This window comes from Littorina saxatilis, linkage group LG17 (assembly GCF_037325665.1).
Source record: "Littorina saxatilis isolate snail1 linkage group LG17, US_GU_Lsax_2.0, whole genome shotgun sequence".
NCBI classification, from domain to species: domain Eukaryota; kingdom Metazoa; phylum Mollusca; class Gastropoda; order Littorinimorpha; family Littorinidae; genus Littorina; species Littorina saxatilis.
In genome coordinates this window covers 49772377-49792455 of record NC_090261.1, presented here as the reverse complement: position 1 = coordinate 49792455, position 20079 = coordinate 49772377, and the positions used below count along the sequence as shown (strand labels likewise).

At 38.7% G+C, this 20079-nt stretch overlaps 1 protein-coding gene and 2 long non-coding RNA genes across 3 annotated transcripts in view; 2 read left to right on the top strand and 1 right to left on the bottom strand.

The window, feature by feature from the left end:
* LOC138953818 (uncharacterized) overlaps positions 1-20079 on the top strand; it is a 455396-nt gene that overhangs the window by 276350 nt on the left and 158967 nt on the right. The gene's annotated exons all lie outside the window — the stretch shown is intronic.
* Positions 22-20079, top strand: part of LOC138952572 (DNA-dependent metalloprotease SPRTN-like) — a 28647-nt gene continuing 8589 nt past the window's right edge. The window contains exons 1-14 of the mRNA XM_070324259.1: positions 22-380; positions 3512-3620; positions 3927-3971; positions 4700-4774; positions 5261-5522; positions 6089-7335; positions 8576-8640; positions 15261-15437; positions 15768-15897; positions 16344-16643; positions 17637-17822; positions 18306-18404; positions 18849-19061; positions 19602-19717. Coding sequence (XP_070180360.1) covers positions 112-380; positions 3512-3620; positions 3927-3971; positions 4700-4774; positions 5261-5522; positions 6089-7335; positions 8576-8640; positions 15261-15437; positions 15768-15897; positions 16344-16643; positions 17637-17822; positions 18306-18404; positions 18849-19061; positions 19602-19717 — 3293 coding nt within the window. The 5' untranslated portion in view covers positions 22-111. The remainder of the gene's footprint in view (positions 381-3511; positions 3621-3926; positions 3972-4699; positions 4775-5260; positions 5523-6088; positions 7336-8575; positions 8641-15260; positions 15438-15767; positions 15898-16343; positions 16644-17636; positions 17823-18305; positions 18405-18848; positions 19062-19601; positions 19718-20079) is intronic.
* On the bottom strand, positions 9120-12896 carry LOC138953728 (uncharacterized). The gene is made up of 2 exons (XR_011451597.1): positions 10459-12896; positions 9120-10178 (listed from the first exon to the last, which is right to left on the bottom strand). It is a non-coding gene; the product is annotated as an uncharacterized lncRNA (long non-coding RNA).

Here is a 20079-nt window from a genome sequence, read left to right as displayed (position 1 = left end):
AAGTTGTCAAGAACCGGATGCATCAAGTCGACCTTCACCGCAACAAAGATGGCGGGTTGACTGAACACTTTCGTAATGAGTAAGCGAAAGTAACAAAACTGTATCTTTAAAATGGCAGATCTTGACTTGATCCTCGCACGCAAGCTCCAAGAAGAGTTTGACAAAGAGACTGCTTCACAACTGACTTCAGTAGATCATAACCTTGGCAGTATTGGAGCTGGGAAAGCGACGTCATCACAGGGTTTGTCTGTTGTTGATCCCACTTGGGAAACAACAGATCCAAACCCCGATGTGCGCGCCTTGTTTCTTCAGTTCAACGATCAATATTTCTGGGGGAGACTTGCTGGAGTAGAAGTCAAGTGGAGCCCGAGGATGACTCTGTACGTGAAGTTGTCAGCTATTGTTGTCTGATTTAAAGATGGATCATTATTGAATTTGAAGTGCACGATTTGTCTTTTTGTCTCGGATCAGGCTATAATATATAGCCTGTGCCAAAACGTGGTCAGCAAGAAGACACAGGTTTCTACCTTTCAAGAATAATTTCTCTTTATGAAAGCAGCAAGTTACTAATAGCACCACTCATTCTTAAAGTAAACCCTTCAGAGAGATAGTACAGATAATTTCATCAGTTTTTATCAATTGGAAGGTCTTGAAAAGGTTATTAGTATGCCCCAAAATGACAAAATCCGACACTTTCAAAGTGGGACATTTGACACATAGCTACTTCATTGTTTTGTAAGAGCATGTATGCTCATTGGAAATTAAATTTCTTGATTGTATTTCTATGAGTGTATAATGAGGATTTGCTCAAATGAGTTTGCACCCAAACCATGTTTGAATATTTATGAGTTTTAAAAGTGGCGTGTCAACACTGTAACGGTTCATGTCCTAAATTTCTGAAATTTAAGACTGCAATTTTCTTATTTAATTATATATTTGATAGCTTTCACTTTCAGTACATTAACATCAAGAAAAGAGCCTTGACATTGAAGCCTCATGACAAAAGAAAAACTCAGATGTCATTTCTACACTCTTATTTTTGAAATTTCAAATATTTTATAATTACTGTGTCTTTTCGTTACGATTGACCATTTGCTTATAAAATTCACAATTTGTTTCCTCTCTTTTGAATTACAGTTTAAAATGATAGCTTTTATTCACACCTGCCTGAACAAAACGTATTTGAAGGGCATATGTAGTTATTTTAGGCTACAAAATAAAATATTTGTACTGTGTCCTCTTTACAGAACCGTTACGATTGACATACTGTGTCTTCAGCAGGCCGTTACGATGGACACACAAAAGTCTAAAAATCACCCAAAGCAGCATCTGTCTTGCTTCCCCTTTTGCACAGTTCATGTGGTTGGTATTCTTAATGATAATTGAGAAAGATTTCAATGTGGTGTCTTCATGTCTTGTCACAGCAGTTATTCATTGTTCGGGACATTTTTAATGTCTTCCGGGACATGTTACAGTTGACACACAAAATTTGAAAACTTATCCTCTGTATGTTTCTCCTGGCTCATTTTGTATTCAAACAATAAGTATGAGTTACTTATTCCTAATTTTGTCCAAAATTACATCTTTTTTTTTAAATAAGTGAACAATATGCTTTGAAACAAAAGTTCATGTCTCGTTACGAGTGACACACAAATATGAGTATCTTAGTAATCAGAATAGAAATCCAACTAAGTTTGGATACCAAAACATTTACAATGCCATAAATACAACATAGCTTCTTAAACTTTTGCTCTGAAACTATTTTTGCGTTTGTGAGAAGAAAATTTTGACTTGTTATGTGTCAATCGTAACGGAAGACACAGTGGTTACGTAATTTTTTTAGTCCAGCAGTCTCAGCCATGTGAGCAATAGCAATATATCCTTAGCTTACAATGCATGTATACATGTATAAAAATGTGATTTTGAGCCATTTAACACTTTTTATTAACAAAATATTAAGCATGGTAGTGTGTCCTGCGTTACAGTTGACACACATAAATATCAAGCTTTGTCCTGGCATTATCAAAAAGGTATGCTACCAGTTATCTTTTAACTGTCAAAAACAGAATCCTAAAACAATCAAAATGACTATATTAAATTTGCAAAGCTCTGTTTGCATTCTGAATTTTGCATGTGAATGTCCCATTTCAAGGATCACCTTTTGGCACAGGCTCATATAGATAGATATTTTATAATAAACAAATAGTCAAAACATTAAGACAACTATCCCACAGATGAGCACACAAACCTTTAGTGTTTGCCAGCCAAACAAAACTTTATGCGTTTTTTCAGTTAGCATAGATCTGCTCCCGCCAAAATGTGATTAACATTTCCCTTACTTACGATCCAGAGATAACTGTGTGGGACATGCCAATATGGAACCAAATACTATGTTTTACAATTTTCTTAATCAGACATAATGTCTTGACTTAAAGTACCCAACATAGAAAGAACTTTTGGGCGGGGACGTAGCTCAGTCGGTAGCGCGCTGGATTTGTATCCAGTTGGCCGCTGTCAGCGTGAGTTCGTCCCCACGTTCGGCGAGAGATTTATTTCTCAGAGTCAACTTTGTGTGCACTCTCCTCGGTGTCCGAACACCCCCCGTGTGTACACGCAAGCACAAGACCAAGTGCGCACGAAAAAGATCCTGTAATCCATGTCAGAGTTCGGTGGGTTATAGAAACACGAAAATACCCAGTATGCTTCCTCCGAAAACGGTGTATGGCTGCCTAAATGGCGGGGTAAAAAACGGTCATACACGTAAAATTCCACTCGTGCAAAAAACTCGAGTGTACGTGGGAGTTTCAGCCCATGAACGAAGAAGAAGAAGAAAGAACTTTTTTCTCTTGTCCAGACCTCATTTGCGGGACCTGATCGTGTACTTCTAATTCTGCCTTGCTTACTTTCACTGTGGCTATTTTTCAACTTAACGCTATCCTATCAGGACAATAATACACATTAATTCGTTGAAAAATTGCATTTTGCGACTATAATTAATATATAAAACTTGGATAGACAACTGAAGCATGGCTGAAACAGTGAAAGTGAAAGCCCATGGGAATCTGCATGGGCAGTGAAACGCAAGAAGCACAGTCCCAGTATAGGCATTTTCTTGGAAGGTATACTCTGGGTGTGTTGATGTATGGAGGGGAGGGAGGGGGTGGGGGGTGGGAGAAGTTTGGTCTCTATGAATGATGGTAAGATCTCTCAGATGCAGCAATCAAACAGACAGAACTTCAAATGACAAGATCAAAAAGTGTAACTGTAAGTGCAAACAGCTTTTAAATTAGATTTATTAGAATGCACATGAGTACAGTATCTGTTTAATAATATATTGTTGACAACTAAGAGTGTGTGTTTCATGGGAGGCCCAGATATTAATGCAATGTAATATCAAGTGGCACATGCTTGCTCTTGCCATTGCAAATTTAAAAGCAGTTTGTTCTGATTTTCCTTTAGCTACCCTAACCTGAAACAACCAGCAAGGATGTGACAAAGTATATGTTTTCAGGTGTGCTGGTGTTTGCTCATATGAAGGTCGTGGCGGCCTTTGCTCCATACGTCTTAGTGTCCCACTCTTGAAGCTGAGGCCTAGAAAGGATCTAGTGGAAACCCTGCTGGTAAGGTTGCAGCAAGTTAGATAATCAATTTGAGATATTTGTTGTTGTGAGCAGGTGCTCATCAATTGCTCCGCTTTCATATAGTTCAAGAACCTTTGTAGAACTTTCAGGTTTATTTTTTTTTTCTCATTTAAATTATTATTTTTAAAGTTCATCTCTCTTTGAATCCCTGTTGAAGACATCATTCTTACTGTTTCCATCTCCATTCACCAGTAAGGGGAACAACATGCTGGAGTCAAGATGCATCTACCTTAAGTTTATTTTTGTCACTAAGATTCTAATTTTGTTTTTCTGTCTTTTTTGCAGCATGAAATGATCCACGCTTTTCTTTTTGTGACCGAGAATGACAGAGTAAGTAGATGTCAAGAGATTTATGCAATGACAGTTAGTTACAGTTGCAATACAGTAGTTATAGGGGAGAGTTACAAGTGCTGTTAGGGAACTGAACTATAGCTTAGCTAAGTTTGCCTGTTTCATCTGGTTGCCAGATTTCTTTGAACTGTACGAAACTATAAGCAGCAGCAGTACATGTAGTTGTAGTATGTCATAAACTTTCGTTAATCAGACACATACGTCACTGTCGCCAAGCATTGTTTATCTTGTAGGACTAGATGATGTAGCCGTCGCGATATAACCTTGAACGGTTGAAAACAACGTTAAACACCAAATAAAGAAAAAGAAAGATGATGTAGATGCTGATGTTTCCATGGCTTTAACTTGGAGGAATAGGTGATGCTAATTAAGTTTCTGCCTTCATTTACATTTCTTTGCTTTCTGATCACTGAGATTCATCACTTTGCTTCAAAAGTTTATTTCTATGAACGCCTGCTTTCATGTGTACACCAACATGCCCTTGTGATGCAAGTTGTTAAAATGATTGTGGTTTTTTCCTTATCTTGTAATGTTATTATGTTGATGTTTTTATGTGTATGTGTGTGTGTGTGTGTTTTTTTCTCCCTTCTTTTACTTAAATTTCATTGTTACAGTAAAGAATGTTTGTTAATGTACATTTATCTTACAATATAAATATATGTATTTTTCTGCTGTTTTTTAATGTTGTTTTTCCCTTCATATTTTAGGATCGAGATGGCCATGGCCCAAACTTTCAAAAGCATATGCACAGGATCAACAAGGACACTGGTTCTAACATCACAGTAAGTAAACATTACAATTTAAAGAGTTTCACTTTCAAACGTTCATTTCATTTTTTTCTATTTTTACGTGTGAATTGATTGCTTATCGCTTCTGCCGGATTCTGAACAACTTTACAGTGAAACATGAAAATTTGCTAAGATCACATTTCTAAGATCTTAAGTTTGGATGAAATATTATTACAAGTTTTCTCCACCTCAAAGAACTAATATTATGATGGATCATTTTTTAAACAGTATATCACATTATACAGATTTATCAAATCTTCCTGAAGCCTGTCATTAATTGGGCAAAGTCGACTATGTGAATTATATTTTGCGAAGCTTGCTGCACGAAGTTTCAGCATTGAGTTTTTGGTAAAAAGACTTCATGAAGTCTTCGCTAAGTTGACTTCTTACTCAATGAAGAACAGCCTTTACTCATGGTAAGAGTAAAACAAATCATAGAGATATATTTTCAATGCCTGATGTGTTGTTCCAATTGCACAGATATACCATGACTTCCACGACGAGGTAGACAGCTACCGACAGCATTGGTGGCGCTGTGACGGTCCTTGTAAGAGTCGTCCACCTTACTTTGGCTTTGTCAAACGAGCGATGAACAGGGCGCCATCTCCTCGAGATTTCTGGTGGGGGGAGCATGTGAAGTCTTGCGGTGGAACATACACAAAGGTCAAGGAACCAGAGGGTTATGGGGAGAAGAAAAAAGGAGCGAAAGAAGAGAAGAAGGAGGGGAAGGCAGAGCAGACAAGTTTGTATACTATTTTTCTTTCCTGTGGTGTGGGAAGGTTTGTGCATGTATGTGTGGTTGTACACATTTGGGGAAAGGAAGAAGAGTTGATTTAATGCATAATATCATATTAAGTGGATCTTTTCATTTCTGTAGGATTTTTCAGTTTATTTCTTATGTCTGGTTGGTGTTTTTTTTCTCTTTTTTTATTACAACCGGTTTCTTTGGGTGTTGATTATGATGCTCTTACCTTCCACAATTTGCTAATGTGGCTTTACCAAATACACAATCTCAGCAGTTAAACCTTCAGTGCATTTCTGTGACTTCCAGTTGGCAGGAAGGCAAGTTACTGTTCCAGAATCCTGAGCAGTTGCTCTTGCTGAGAGCAGTTTTGAGTTGTGTTTTGTTATTTATGTTTTCTTATTTTATAAAAACAATGCATTTCTGTGACTTTCAGTTGGCAGAAAGGCGAGGTTCTGTTCCAGAATTCTGAGCAGTTGCAGTTTTGAGTTTTTGTTGTTGTTATTTTATTTTTTGTTGTCATTTGTATTGATTAATACTGATTTTTTTCCTTTCTTTTGTGCCAGGTCCGAACATGGACATTCGCAACTTCTTTGGCAAGGGGAACGTGCTGGGCGGCTCATCACAGGACAACAAACCTTCAGCAAGTTCTGGCGTCAGCAAGAAAACGGCTAGCACTGTCACCAGCACTGACACTGCCACAGGCAAGACCGTGGGAGGTACTCGGCCTAAGAACGATGAAGGTCCTGCTTTACCTTTTGATGTGGAACAGTGGACAGGAGGGATTTGGACACCTGAGAAAAATTCAACCTCAAATTCTGCGTCAGATGCTGATCCAAGTTCTACTGGTAATAGACTCGTTGACAACAACTCACATTCCAGAGAAGATACGAAAGGTCCAGGTCGGAAGAAAAATTGGACGGTTGTGGGGACGAAGAATGACAATGAGATGAAAGCAAACGCAGGTGCTAACAGTGATTCTGAACAACCTAACAGTCCTGGACACGTCCTTGGAACCAGCAGTGGCAGCAGCTTAAGCTTGCTGGCCAGACTGAGAAAGGATTGGGCTAGTTCTGATAGTGGGAACACTGCAAAAAATCTTACTTCCAAGGCTAGACAACAGACAGCTACTGCAGCCAGTAAGTCAGATAATAATTCACAAGCTTCAACATCTGGTGGTAAAACAAAATCACAGCCAGAAGCAGCAGCATCAACATCTGGTAACATCACAGCTACAGCAACAAAGCTGAGTGAGCAGAATGAGCCTGTTTATTTCAGTATGAGCGACAGTTCTTTGCAAGATTCTTTTCAAGTATCCAGTTGTGAAGAAGACAACTGGCCGACTCCAGAGAAATATCGCATGAAGAATAAAACTGCCTCAGTTTGTCAGTCAAAGCGCAAGAGGACAGCCTTAGACTCTGCCAGCTCAGATGAAGAGGAGTGTGTGGTTCCGGCAGCTTTAAAGCGCGCTAAACAACAGGGGACATCAAGTGACACTCAAGCTTCAGATTCTGACAATGTCTTTTCAAGAGTAAAAGCCAAGAATCAATCACCATCAAAAAGCAAGAAAGACCTACCAACAGATACCTTAAAAAATGATAGTGCTGTTTATGCAACACATGCAAACAAGGACAAACAAAATGGTGCTTTTAGTACTAGTCCACAACAGTCCACGTCTATGCAGACCGGTGCTTCTGTGAGGGTTGGTGCTACTGCTCAAAATGCTGCTGGCAGTTCCTTTGTGGATTGCCCTTCTTGTCAAGAGCAAGTGCCATCTGACAGAATTAATGATCACTTGGACATGTGCCTTTCTTAACCACTTGAATATATATGTATGTACAGATGTGCAATATGATGAAAGTGAGTGGAACATTTCTTCTCGTATAATGTTTGTATAAACCACCGCAGATCTGCCCAGATTTTTACACGGATGTTTAGCTTCCTTCCACATGAATATTTGTCTAAAAATCAACAGCTTGGCTGCAGCCTGTGCAAAGTTTGGTTTGTTTGTTTATTGGTCAAATTGATTTTGTGAATTTGACATATATATGTGTCAGATACAAAATTAAATCAGGGGAAAATTCCCACTCTGCATATGAAACAGCCAGGCAGTTGTGTTTTGATATAATATATATATATATATATATATATATATGTGTAATGTGACCGATGGAAGGATGGAACCACTCTGCATATGAAACAGCCAGGCAGTTGTGTTTTGATATAATATTATATATGTGTAATGTGACCGATGGAAGGATGGAACCAGACGCGGTGTTTACCATTTGTGACCTACAATTCTTTTTCTTCTTCTATTTGGGCATGAATAATCTAACATATCTGTCGTAAGTCTTTGTTTTAGTGACCTAAAGTATGAGTTGGTCAAGAAAGGTATGGGTTGGTTGCTTTGGTAAGAATTCAATTGTGTGCTTCTTCCATGTAAGTTAGTCTTCATGAAACCTTGATTTGTGATCCGAGCCCTGTACCACTTTTTCTAAAAATGGTTGAAGGTTCCTGGTCAATGCATCATATTTCTCTGTCAGTCTGTGACATACATGTGAACATAATAAATTTCATGAGCACTGTGAGCAAGTTGACTGCATTTATAGATCCAAGATTATCCTTAAATGAATATTACTGAACTATGTGTTCAAAATTCAAAGGCGTTTTTTTTTATGATGAACAGTTCTAAACACTTCTCTAATAAGAAAAGCTGAGATTTGAAATTAAACGCTGCCAAACTACTTTCATTCTTGTTTGATTTACTCTTGTTAGATTGTGAATCAAGTACATGGATCAATCTGGTGTTTTTTACTCGTAGTCTTACCAACTAGATTATCATTCTTTGTGTGTGTGTGACTATGTGATCCGCACATGTGAGGTGCGAGGAGCTACACCTACTCGCCCCAAGGGCTAGAAGAGGAGTCCCCACAGAGAGACAGCAATTCAAGCGAATCCCAGCGAGAACAAACTACAGAAAGAACAGCTTCCTCCCAAGAACAATCAGGGACTGGAACGAGACCCCTTCATCCCTCCTCCTCTCACACCCCCAGGCCCCAGACTCCTGCATTGCGCAGGAGTCGAGTTCCTGCATTGTGCAGGAACTCCCCAGCCCCCAGTAGATTCTAGCTAGGCTTTTTTTTTTTTCTTTTTTTTTCACTCTTTGGAATCTGCAACCCTCCACAATGTGACATAATGGTCAGCCTAAATGACCGTGGTCACAATATGGAAGAAGAGAAGAAGATCAATTACTGCATTTCCTATTAATTAAAAGACAATTGTGTTTTCGTGTGTGCATAAACAAGTCTTCATTTTCTTTTTAAACCTTGTTCGTTCCGTGTTGCATCTGCTTTTTGTTGCCTTTTGTGTTGTTATTATTCCCTGATGAAGCTTTCATAAGCGAAAATTCGTATCGTCTTGTGCTTGTATCAGTGAGTACAGAAATCCTTTGGTTTTTTACTTTGTTCATCTCACCACAGTCACCTTGTTGTTTAGATAAACAAGTATGCCGTGTGTCTGTTCATACACACACATAGTCACACACACACAAAGAATGATAAACAAGCAAACATGCACACACACATAGAACTAGATGAATTTCAATTTCTTGTTTATATTTTAAAAGTTATAAACAAATATATAACAACCAGTGCATTCAATCATTAAGAAATTATATTGAAGTAACCTTCATTCTCAGAGAAAGTTTACAAGATCAATCAAAGTTTTGGTCTTGGAGGTCAAGACTAACTGTAGAAAAACACTGTCGCGTGCGTCGACATGGGATAAACATTTCATGCGATGCGTACACACCTGAAGAAATCATTTCAAGAATACAGTAACATTGGCAGAGTTTATGTAAATTAATTGGGCAAAAAAATCCCGCTTTACATGTACTTAGGAAGTAGACAGGCTGTGGAGTTCTGGTTTGTGTCCCTGTGGATTGAAGCCGTTAGTCACTTAGTGCTTGTAAAACTAAGGGCCTAGACATATCTGTGATGGTTCTGCAAGAAGGAAGGTATCTTTAGAACTGAAAACAAACAAAAACAATGGAACTATTTGTACAGCAATGCTGTTTCCTCAACGAAAGTGGTAAAGATTACATTAATACTAATAATAGTAATACAATAAACATGTAATTTGTTTCACCCAATCAGACACACTCATACTCGTTCACAATATGCATGGTTCCAATAACACCACATCAATTATACAGACGATCAGGTAAGAAAAAGTCTGATTACTCAGCACAGCAGAAAAAGGTTCCACACATGGTCTTAAATTTTGTCTGCTGTGAGTATTTATAAGAATAACCGAAAAGTTCATATTGAACTTTAGAGGGAAATAAATTAAAATTCATAATCATTTCTCTGAATGAGTCTATTGTCATGAAGAATTAGAGGCATGCAATATCTCACTGGTGACTACATTTAATCTGAACCTAAAACATGGAGTATTATGATGGTGAAATGTAGTGTAGATGCTGTACACAAACACTCAGACTTACTGGCTTTCAAATGTTTGGATCATAAAACCTCAAAAACAAATTGAAGGTTGAACATGATAATAATATATATTACATATATTCTATTGGTCTGTGCTAGCAGCAAACAAATCAATAACAACAAAATGTTAAAATCAGACAATCATGCAGCAAGACTTAGGCAAAAAAAAAAAAATAGGTGTGGTTACGGTAACATAGCCAAAAAAAATAGGGTAGGTAGGTAGGCAATCACTTTTTTTTTTTTTAACTTTTTTTTTTAATGTGTACAAATTAAACCTACTTGACAGTGTGCGACACGGGCGTTTCGCTTTCATTGCGTTTTTTGCACTAGTTTTTTTTTTTTTTTTTTTGACAAATGTAATAAAAAGTTATAGGATCGGCCCCTAAAAATAGGGTAGGTCGGGTTACCGTAACCACACCTATTTTTTTTTAGGCCTTATGAGTGAAGGTACGTCTAGCTGCTGACTCCTTGATCGAGTCACGGGACAATCAAACATATGGGCAGACTTGAGTTAAGCCAATAACACAATTTACAAATAAAAGTAGATTTTTTCCTTGCTAACATGCCTCTCGGAATCGTGCACATTTTTCAAGGCCAACATTTGTTGGCTCATTTCTTGCACGTTCCACTTCCAGTGTAGTAATCAACAGCTGCAGACTTCAGAACAATGGTCAACAAACAGGTGTTATACACAGATCCAAATGGATAAGAATAACGCATGTGGGGACACAAGGTGAGGCTGACCTATACACTTGAAAAAACGTCCACATCAGAGGTTCTCTTGTGTAATAATGGCATCAATGTGCAATTGTATATTGTGTATGTCCCTCTGATAGAAATTATAAAAGGCCTGTCGTCTGCTCCTGCCGTGTGGATGTGGCTCGTTTGCCAACTGCATGTTTAAATACCAAAGCACCGATCACATCTTTTCAACATTCTCAGCAAATTGCGCGATCTGCTTTCCAACCTCCTTCATCATCTCGTCCTTTGAAGCTTTCGGGTGGTCATTTACCCACTTGCAAATGTTGAGAATTGTCTGATTGCGCAAGGCATCCATTTCTCTTTCACCACTCAATCGCTGATAAATTTCATACCCAACTCGCAGTTTGGCCAACTCTTGTGTCACTTGAGAATCGCCCGTCGTTGACCAGATGAGCGTCCCAATCTGCTGCAGAAGTTCCACACTATTCAGTGCCCAAGGCTCGGGATTCATGGTGAGAAAGTTTATGTGAAGCAGACTCGGACACCTGAAGATAAAAATATTGAGTGCTCTGGCTTGTCAGGAAGTGCTCGGGTTATTGATCTGCCCCTGTTTGGTCCGTCTATTTTTGTCTGCGCATGAGCACCTCAAGGGTCGGCGGTCGTACGGTTGGCAAAACGTACCAAAATATGTGGAAACGGGGAAACTCATATTTTAGTGAAATAAGAGAAGCAGAGGACAATGATGCGTATATTATCAATGATGCTGCATGCTTTCATTTACATCGTCATGAAGGAAGACAAAATCTAAAAAAAAATTTAAAAAATGTGAGATTGCCTTTTGACTTTCAAAAAGAACATGCAAATACATGATCCGTGTGAAACTTTGTAAAGACAGTTGATGTAAAATGTGTACTCAAGACCATGAAAGAATACAATTGTTGACAGTTTAGCATAAGTTATTACAGTGTCTATTTTGTGTCTTTATTCATGCTTATATCAGATTTCAGATATACATGTATATATATGTTTCAGATTTTGGTTTTGTGTAATTTCAAGATGGTATGTGAGAGTTTCTTCACCTTGGCTTTTTAAGTTTGAGTTCTCCTGTATGAAATAAGTGGACAAGACTTAATTGTATGTAACCAAACAGTAGGAATAGGGAGAGACATATGAGCAGACGGGAAAGCCAATTTAATATTCTGCAACGTTGAAAGCAAAAACAAGTGCAGTAGATTAATTGATTGAAGAAGAACATTGCCATTGGAAATATGTAGCTTATCATACATTACTCTTCTATTGCATGGTATTACACAAGCACTCACTGATGTGCAGCACAAAGAAGTTGTTTTTGGTTGAGCTGTGGGAAGTGTACAGTTATATTACGTTCCTGTCAAGGAAAACCAGTATTTTTGTCAGATGGATTTGTTCACATGTTCAACTTTATGTGCGTGAGAATCTGTATATGTATAATTAGGGGATGGTCACTTTGCGTAGGTGCGGGTGATTGTAAATCAGTACAGTGCTCATGAGAGTGCAAGTGCGTGGAGAAGTTCCAGTTTTACATATATATTATGATTGACCCGTTAAAGCAGATTGCCTGTGCGCCTAACATGTTTTCTATGCATTTCTATTTGTAATTGTGTATTATCACCCTATGTATGGGCTATGGCCTGAAATAAAACATTCCTGAGTCCTGAAGTCCACTCATACACATGTGCAAGCATGCATGCATTTTGCAAGTCCATACCTAAGCTTCCGGGAGATGCGTCCCATAATTTATGATGCTGAAGAAAATAACGAGCTGACTACATTTTTCTTTTGTTTTTTTAGCTGAATGTATTTTATTGATTTTTTTCATTAATGATAAGCTTGATGATCGGTTTTAAGTCTTCTTAGATTTTAAACAGTTCCTCCAGCATTATTCACACTGAAGTATATAATATCATATTATAGGAAAAGTTGATGTACTCTTGTCAATGTTTGGGTACCATACCTTGAGGGTTATTTCCGGCCGAATGCCCTCACGAAGACAACTTCCGTTTAAAAGGGTCATTGTTGTTTGGGAGAAAAGTTGTCTTCTCAAAACAAACCAACATTTAGTTGACAAGCTGACTATCCGCTTTTATGGCTTTGTAGAAACTGTAAACACAATCTTCTGGGTGCGGGGTCATGCCAGATACGAAAGACAGGTGAGCATTGAGCGAGTGAGAAAGTGCTGATGGAAGAAAGAACCCCTCAGATGTGCGTGTTGGCGTGCATGGTCGTTCTGTCAAAACTGTCAGAACGAATGAGAAGCCTTGGTCTGACATTTCAGCTGGCATGTATAAGATCAGTTGGCTCTCATTTTGCAGCGAGTCTAAGAACTGTTAATCTCTGATTGTGTTTAGGTAATATTATTCACATAAAAAGCAGTTATTGATTTGTGTCTGAGTCATCAGATAGGACATGGGTTGGGTTGGGAAAATGTTTCTTTTCAAGTCAACTGCACAATGAAAAGGATGTTTGTACACATGTGAGATTTGACCTGTTCCAAGTTACTGTGCCTGTGTCAACCTATTGTTTGAGAGCTTTCTATAAATAAACATAGATTGCTTTGATTGTGATGTGTTTGAGAGTGAAATGTGTTTACTGAGGAAAGGGGACTGGCAGAGTTCTTTGTGTGAAGTACTGAATCTCTAGTGACAGCTTGAGCTTTGTTGTGGACAAAGAGTAGCAGATTTTGATTTAACCTTTCATACATCGAATACCTGGTAAGGAAATATGTTGTTTCAAATTTGTTTGCCTTGATTAATTATATTTTATTGTGGTAATTTCTTTGTCTTTTGACAAACAGAAGTTTACATCATCACGTGTGTGTCTGCTACTCTCCCTCTGCGGTACGGCCTAAAAAAAAAAAAGGTGTGGTTACGGTAACCCGACCTACCCTATTTTTAGGGGCCGACCCTATAACTTTTTATTACATTTGTCAAAAACAAAACAAAAACGAATGCAGAAAACACAATGAAAGCGAAATCGCCCGAGTCGCACACTTATTTCCCTGTCAAGTAGGTTTAATTTCTACACATTAGAAAAAAAAGTTTTAAAAAAAAAGTGATTGCCTACGTCCTTCCTACCCTATTTTTTTTGGCTATGTTACCGTAACCACACCTATTTTTTTTGTGGCCTAAATAAACAGTAGACACTAGACAGGTATAATCAAGACAATTGAAATATCCATAATATTTGCTTGCTTTTTATTCTTTTATAATCACAAGCTGGTGAGCAGGTTTATTTGACAGGTACTCACTGGTAGTGGTATCCAGGAGGATACTTTAAGTTTTACTTACAAGTTTAACTTTCTGCTATTAAAATTTTAAGCTGAGGTGAGCGATGAGATGCTATGCCATGCAGACTTTTGAGTTTTACTCTACAAGCAGGTTGTTTCAAGCACCTTGTGGTTCTCACTGGGAAAAAAATGATTTATTACCTGGAATAGATGTTATTTTAAGTTTTAACTAGGAATGATGGTACACAAATTCTATAATTAGTTGTATTACAACAGGTCTATAATGAGGGCACCTTTGGGACCAGCCGAAAGGGTCATTCCTTTGCAGGTGTCCTCTCTAAACAGGTATACTGTATCTAGGTTTATATGAAGGGAGAAAAGCTGGTACTGTGCTTTGTTGGGAGGTGTTAATGTTACATTGAAGTGGCCTTGCGTTTCAGGTAGCATGGTGTGTTTAAAGGGGCCACTTGCATTTTATGTATTTGAACCTTTTTACGAAGTTTCATCTTATTGTTTACTCAACTGGAATTAAAGGATGGTTACTATGAAGGTTGAAGACAGTGGTCTTGGCACAGGAATCGGTAAATAACTTAACACAAGTAACAGGCATTACACAAAGAAAGGGGGAAAAACACACTGTTGAAGGCTTTGTTACCCGTGTGCATAGTTTTCCTCACCTAGTCCATGAGGAAACGCTTATTTTTTTCAGTCAAGCAGAGCTATCTGTAGATTATTATAATGTTCTAGAGGAAAGGTTGTCACTCATGCTGTTCTTTCTGAAAAGTTAGTGTGATTGAAAGAAAATCTGTTGAACTTAGCAAGCTTTCCTGTGTCTTGTGAGAAATTGGGGTAAATATTTACACAACAGTGTTTTCCTCATAAAAAAGGAAAGTTGCAACTGATTGCGTGTTTTCATGCTTCTCTGTCTGTGGATTTGTGCATACACAAGTCTAGTGAAAAGAAAGTGTTTATATTTTGTGGTGATTTCACCAGAGGGAAAAGAAACTTAATGTATGTCTGATTTTTGACAGAGAAATTTTTTTGGTTTAAACACAAAATGGTGAGAGTGGAAAAACTGTGTACATATTGTTTTTGCCCTGAATAATCAGCGTTTGGTTTGAAATGTTTCTTTAGAAAGACAAATAGAAATCAACTGTTTGCAGGCAGCTTTAGGTGAAAACAAATGGCCCTAACATTTGGCCCATGAATGTTTTCTTTTGAAATGAAGGAAAACAAGTGTTGAGAGTGAGACCCTTTCGCTATTTTCAGGGCGCTGGAGGAGACGGGCAGGCTGTCGGGGGACGTGCGGCAGCTAGCCGGCAAACTGGCGCAAGAACTGACTACCGGTCACCACAGCAAACATACCTTCCACCACAGCCACTCTCCTTCACACGCTCCCTCACACTCAGAGGAGGCAATCAAATATGGGGAACTCATTGTAGTTGGGTAAGCAGCTGGGTTTGTGTGAGTCGGATCAATCGAAGGCAGCGGTGTGTGTGCACATGTATGAAATTCATGTCACAAATTATGATTAGTTTATTAGACTTAGTTGCAACACAGAGTGTACTTTGTTTAGTGATTTTACCTTTGGAACGCTTTTACAAAAATGTTGTATGAAAAGATTGGACATTTTTGATTATTGGAAAAAGTGCATTGTTATATTATTGGTACTGGCAGGACTCAGTAGTAGGAGAGTAAACTTATGTCCTTGACACTTTTTAAAGAATTTTTATGTCAAGAACTCTACGAAAAAAATGGTTTCTGTCTGTCTTTCAGGTACAATGGACACCTTACAGCAGGAGACAAAGGGCGGCGGAGAAGTAAATACATCCTGTGGAAACGGACAAGAGCAAATGGCGTCAAACCTTCAAAACGACACCTGGTCTCCGACCCCAAGTCATCAAAGGTAGACTTTGTTTTGTACTTGCATTACCCCAGTAAAATCCTGATTAATCCAGGGACATTGAAGAAATTTAGAATATGGGTGATGGTTAACTTTAAGACCCATTTGCTTGAAATTTGGACTACATTTGGTGTTTTCACATAAGACTCACATTTGAGAGCAAGGCGTTTGAAACTTGGAGAAGTTTTAATTGTATAGATTTGATATGGTTCATTTCCCCTTGTTAGGCTTGGTTTTTTTACCACAATAAGTTTTGCTCTTCGCTGTATTTAGCAAGAGATATAAAACTTACTGATGGCTTATGTCTCTGAACATTAGGCAAAATGATTTTACTGGGGAAAGTATGGTGCAAAAAAACTCATCATGAATTTCTCATTTGAGAAAAATAATTGTCAACCCTTCTTTCTTGTTTCCTTCTCAGTCCCTTATGTATTAAGTTCAATTTCCAGGCAGTACAAGACAGCGCACAGCACTCTGTATCTTACACACTGTCGAGGAACAAAGCTATCATCGTGGAGTACAATCAGGACAACGACACCGACATGTTTCAAATCGGCCGCTCTTCGGAAGGCCCCATAGACTTTGTTGTCATGGATACCATTCCTGGCTTTCAGCGCAACGCTCGGGACAATGTGACACAGAGCACTATATCAAGGTTTGCCTGTCGCATCATTGTGGACAGGAACCCGCCCTATACTGCGCGAATCTTTGCTGCAGGGTTCGATTCTGCCAGGAACATCTTTCTAGGGGTAGGTGCTTGTCTTTGCTGTCTTAGTAATAGTATTTTGAATGACTGCAGCAGAACATTTTTGATTCTGTGAATAGTAACATCAAAACAAAGAAAGAGACCTGAACCAAAGCAAGCAAAATGTCAGGCAACAACAATGCAGTAATTTACTTCTTTATTGGCTCACGTAAGTGTAGCCTATGCGATGGTAAACTCTGTCTGTCTGTGTGTGTGTGTGTGATAGAAACTTTAACATTTGAAGACGTCACATTATGACGTAAGAGGGTTAGACGTCACGCGAAGGAATTACTGAAAGTCTCGGTCATTGTTATTTTGAGCGGGCCGAGACTAGTTGGCAGTCGTGTCCCTGTAAGTAGGCTACACATGCAGACAGACAGATCTAGATCTAGTGTCTCGCTTTCTTGCAAAGTGTCACCTATGCTTACTGTGTGTGTGTGTGTGTGTGACGGAGTGATTGAGTTTGTGTTACTGTTTGTCGATTTCTTACGTGAGCCTTGAAGGCTTCACCTCTTGTTTTGTCAGTGATATTGTTGCAAGACTACTTCATGAACTATAAGCTTGATTTCAAGAACATTTATTTGATGTCTCTCACAAGAGTGTCAAGTCGTGTTGGATGTCACTAGACTGTGTTGACAGCAGATCAGTTTCCTTGAAAGGAAGTTCCAGTGTCTTTTTGTTTAGGTGACTGACCTACGGTCAGTGCAGTCCAGTGAACTGTAACCTGCTTTAAATCTTTGATTAGAACACAGATTACACAAAGAAGTGTGTTTGAAATCCAAACTCTTGATAGAGGTTGACTCAAATTAGGATATGTATAGAACTTTGTCAGCACTTGTTTAGTATACCATTCCAAGATAATGATTGTTTCTGGAGCTATTTGGGCTCAGTCCTTTTGTTTCAATACAAGATACATTTGTCCATTTTGTTGGTGCAGCCATGTTTATGTGTGTGTTTCCTTTTACTAGTAATGATAATGGTGTTCCTATTTTTCCAGGAGAAGGCTGTCAAATGGTACTCTGAAGATGATATTGATGGCCTGACTACCAATGGTGTCTTTGTCATGAAGCCACTCGGTGGCTTCACGCCGTCCGGTAAACCCAGTGTGTGGCGGGAAATCTCTGTGGGGGGCAACGTCTTTTCTTTGCGAGAGTCTCGTCCCATGCCTCATAAAAGTCATCAGGTGGGTTCCAGGAATTTGTGTCAGGCTTTGTTGTTGTGGTTCTATGTTCATTAAACAACATTCCAACTATGCTTGGATTATGTATCTGAAATCTCCAAAGATATATTTTCTAAGACTGGCGTTCCAACTTTTGCAATTGGTTTCCAATGATCAGATAAATCAGCAGCCAAAACATTGCTTCTTATTCTTGAACAGAACACTAACTATCAACACATTTGTTTTGTTTTTGCCAACCTTTGTCCATTTTCTGAGAAAAGGCATTTTTTCTTTGCAGTTGCAGAATGCACAGGTTTCTTCCTTTGTTATTAAGAATCAATCTACAGAGGTTCTCAAAATATGCAGTAGATTATTACATTTTTCTTCTGTACTAAGAAAACCAAGCTTACATTTGAGATGTTCGTTTCTGGACAAGTATACTTAACATCTATCCATAACTCTGGACAAGTATACTTAACATCTATCCATAACTCTCTGCTGTAACAGATTCCTGATGAGGACAATATACTTCGAGACGGGACGTTGATAGACTTGTGTGGTGCAACACTGCTGTGGCGATCAGCACTGGGCCTTATCACAGCACCGGTAAGTTGACTCAAATCAGTGTGAAATGAGTCGGGTGATATGTGTTATTTATACCTAGTTTTTTGTTTTCCTGCATCTCCTACAGAATACCAGAGTGTTGTATGTGAAAACTTTAAATAAGATGCGAGAGACTCGGAGAGAGACAACCCGGAGTGAGTGTTGTCCGTTGAAAAAATTCCCGTTCTGCAAAAGAAGCAGCCAGGCTTTTGATACATGTACCGGGCATGTGTTCTGAGAGGTTGGATAGAGGCTTTTAGTGTATGTAAGAGTCTAGATGTTCTGTTGTGGCTGACATGATGATTTACTTGGAGGGAAATTATATATAATTGCTCACATAATACAATAGCTGCAGATGGTTTAGGTGGGTTTTTGTGTGTGTGATTTGAACTCTGTTTCCATAGACTTAAGTTATGTAACATCAGTGCGTTCATGTCATGCTTGCAGAGTGAACTTGAATTCCAAGGGATGATCAACAAGATCAATGCAGGGCGACCGCAGTGTCCGGTGGGTCTCAACACACTGGTGCTGCCGTCGAAAGGGTCCCTCAACATGCACGAGAAACACCCCTACGTCTACATGGCCTGTGGGCATGTCCATGGCAAGCACGAATGGGGGCAAGGGGACAGCGAGAACAGGACTTGTCCATTGTGTTTAGAGGTAAGTCAGGTTGTTCGTTAACAATAACAGTTCTTTTCTGTGTTTGTAGTTAACATTTTCTACCCCTCCCCTATGTTGACCAGATTTTTTTTTTAGCCGAGACAAGCTGTGCTGCAGCAGGTCACCCAGAATTGTAGTAACTGTGTAGTAACTGCATCAACACGCTGGAATGCAGGCGTTAGATGGACGTTACAGGAAGCGACTGAAGCTAACAGTCTGAGCGGATATATCCGTACCTGGTCAGATAGAGCCATATGAGTGGGTACGGATATATCCGTACCTGGGAGACAATGAGTTAAAGGTAAGGAAACAGAGCAGTGTGAACAATGAGCTCACCATCTCAGATCTGTCAAAGCTTTTACATGGAATATCTGCTGCTCCCTCAGTGCAGAGTGGGAAATTTGTGATGCATAAATTTTGCAAATTGACGATACATTCCGTGTTCAATTAATTACTATTTTTAAAATACTTCCATTCTGCTTCTCACTTGTTCCGATATATACATACTCTAATGTTGGTTTGTGTTTTTGTTTTTCACAGACAGGGCCTTTTGTCAAGCTTTTGATGGGCTGTGAGCTGAGTCTGTATGTTGATTCTGATTGTCCCACCTTCTGTTTCAATCCATGTGGACATGTGGCGTCAGATGCTACTGTCAGGTAATTATTTCTACATTATACTCAACCCAATGAAATCTTACTGTCTTACTAACATGTATAAAAAGTTAAGGTTTTCAAATTCATTTGTGGTAGAGAGTTAGTATTCTTCTGATCAATGAATTATGTAATTGAGGGATGTTTCTTGACATTGTTTATTGTGTTCAACAATGTCTAAGTCTGTAAGATAGATATAAATATAAACAAGGCAAGAAATTCAAATAAATGCAGGTAGATTTGATGGTATTCTTTCATAAACAAATTCACATAAACATAACCTGTCTGTCCCCCTTTTTACTGTCATTTACCCTGTCTTCTGTCCTTTCTTCTTTTCTTTTGTTTCTTTCTCACAATGCGCAGTTTAG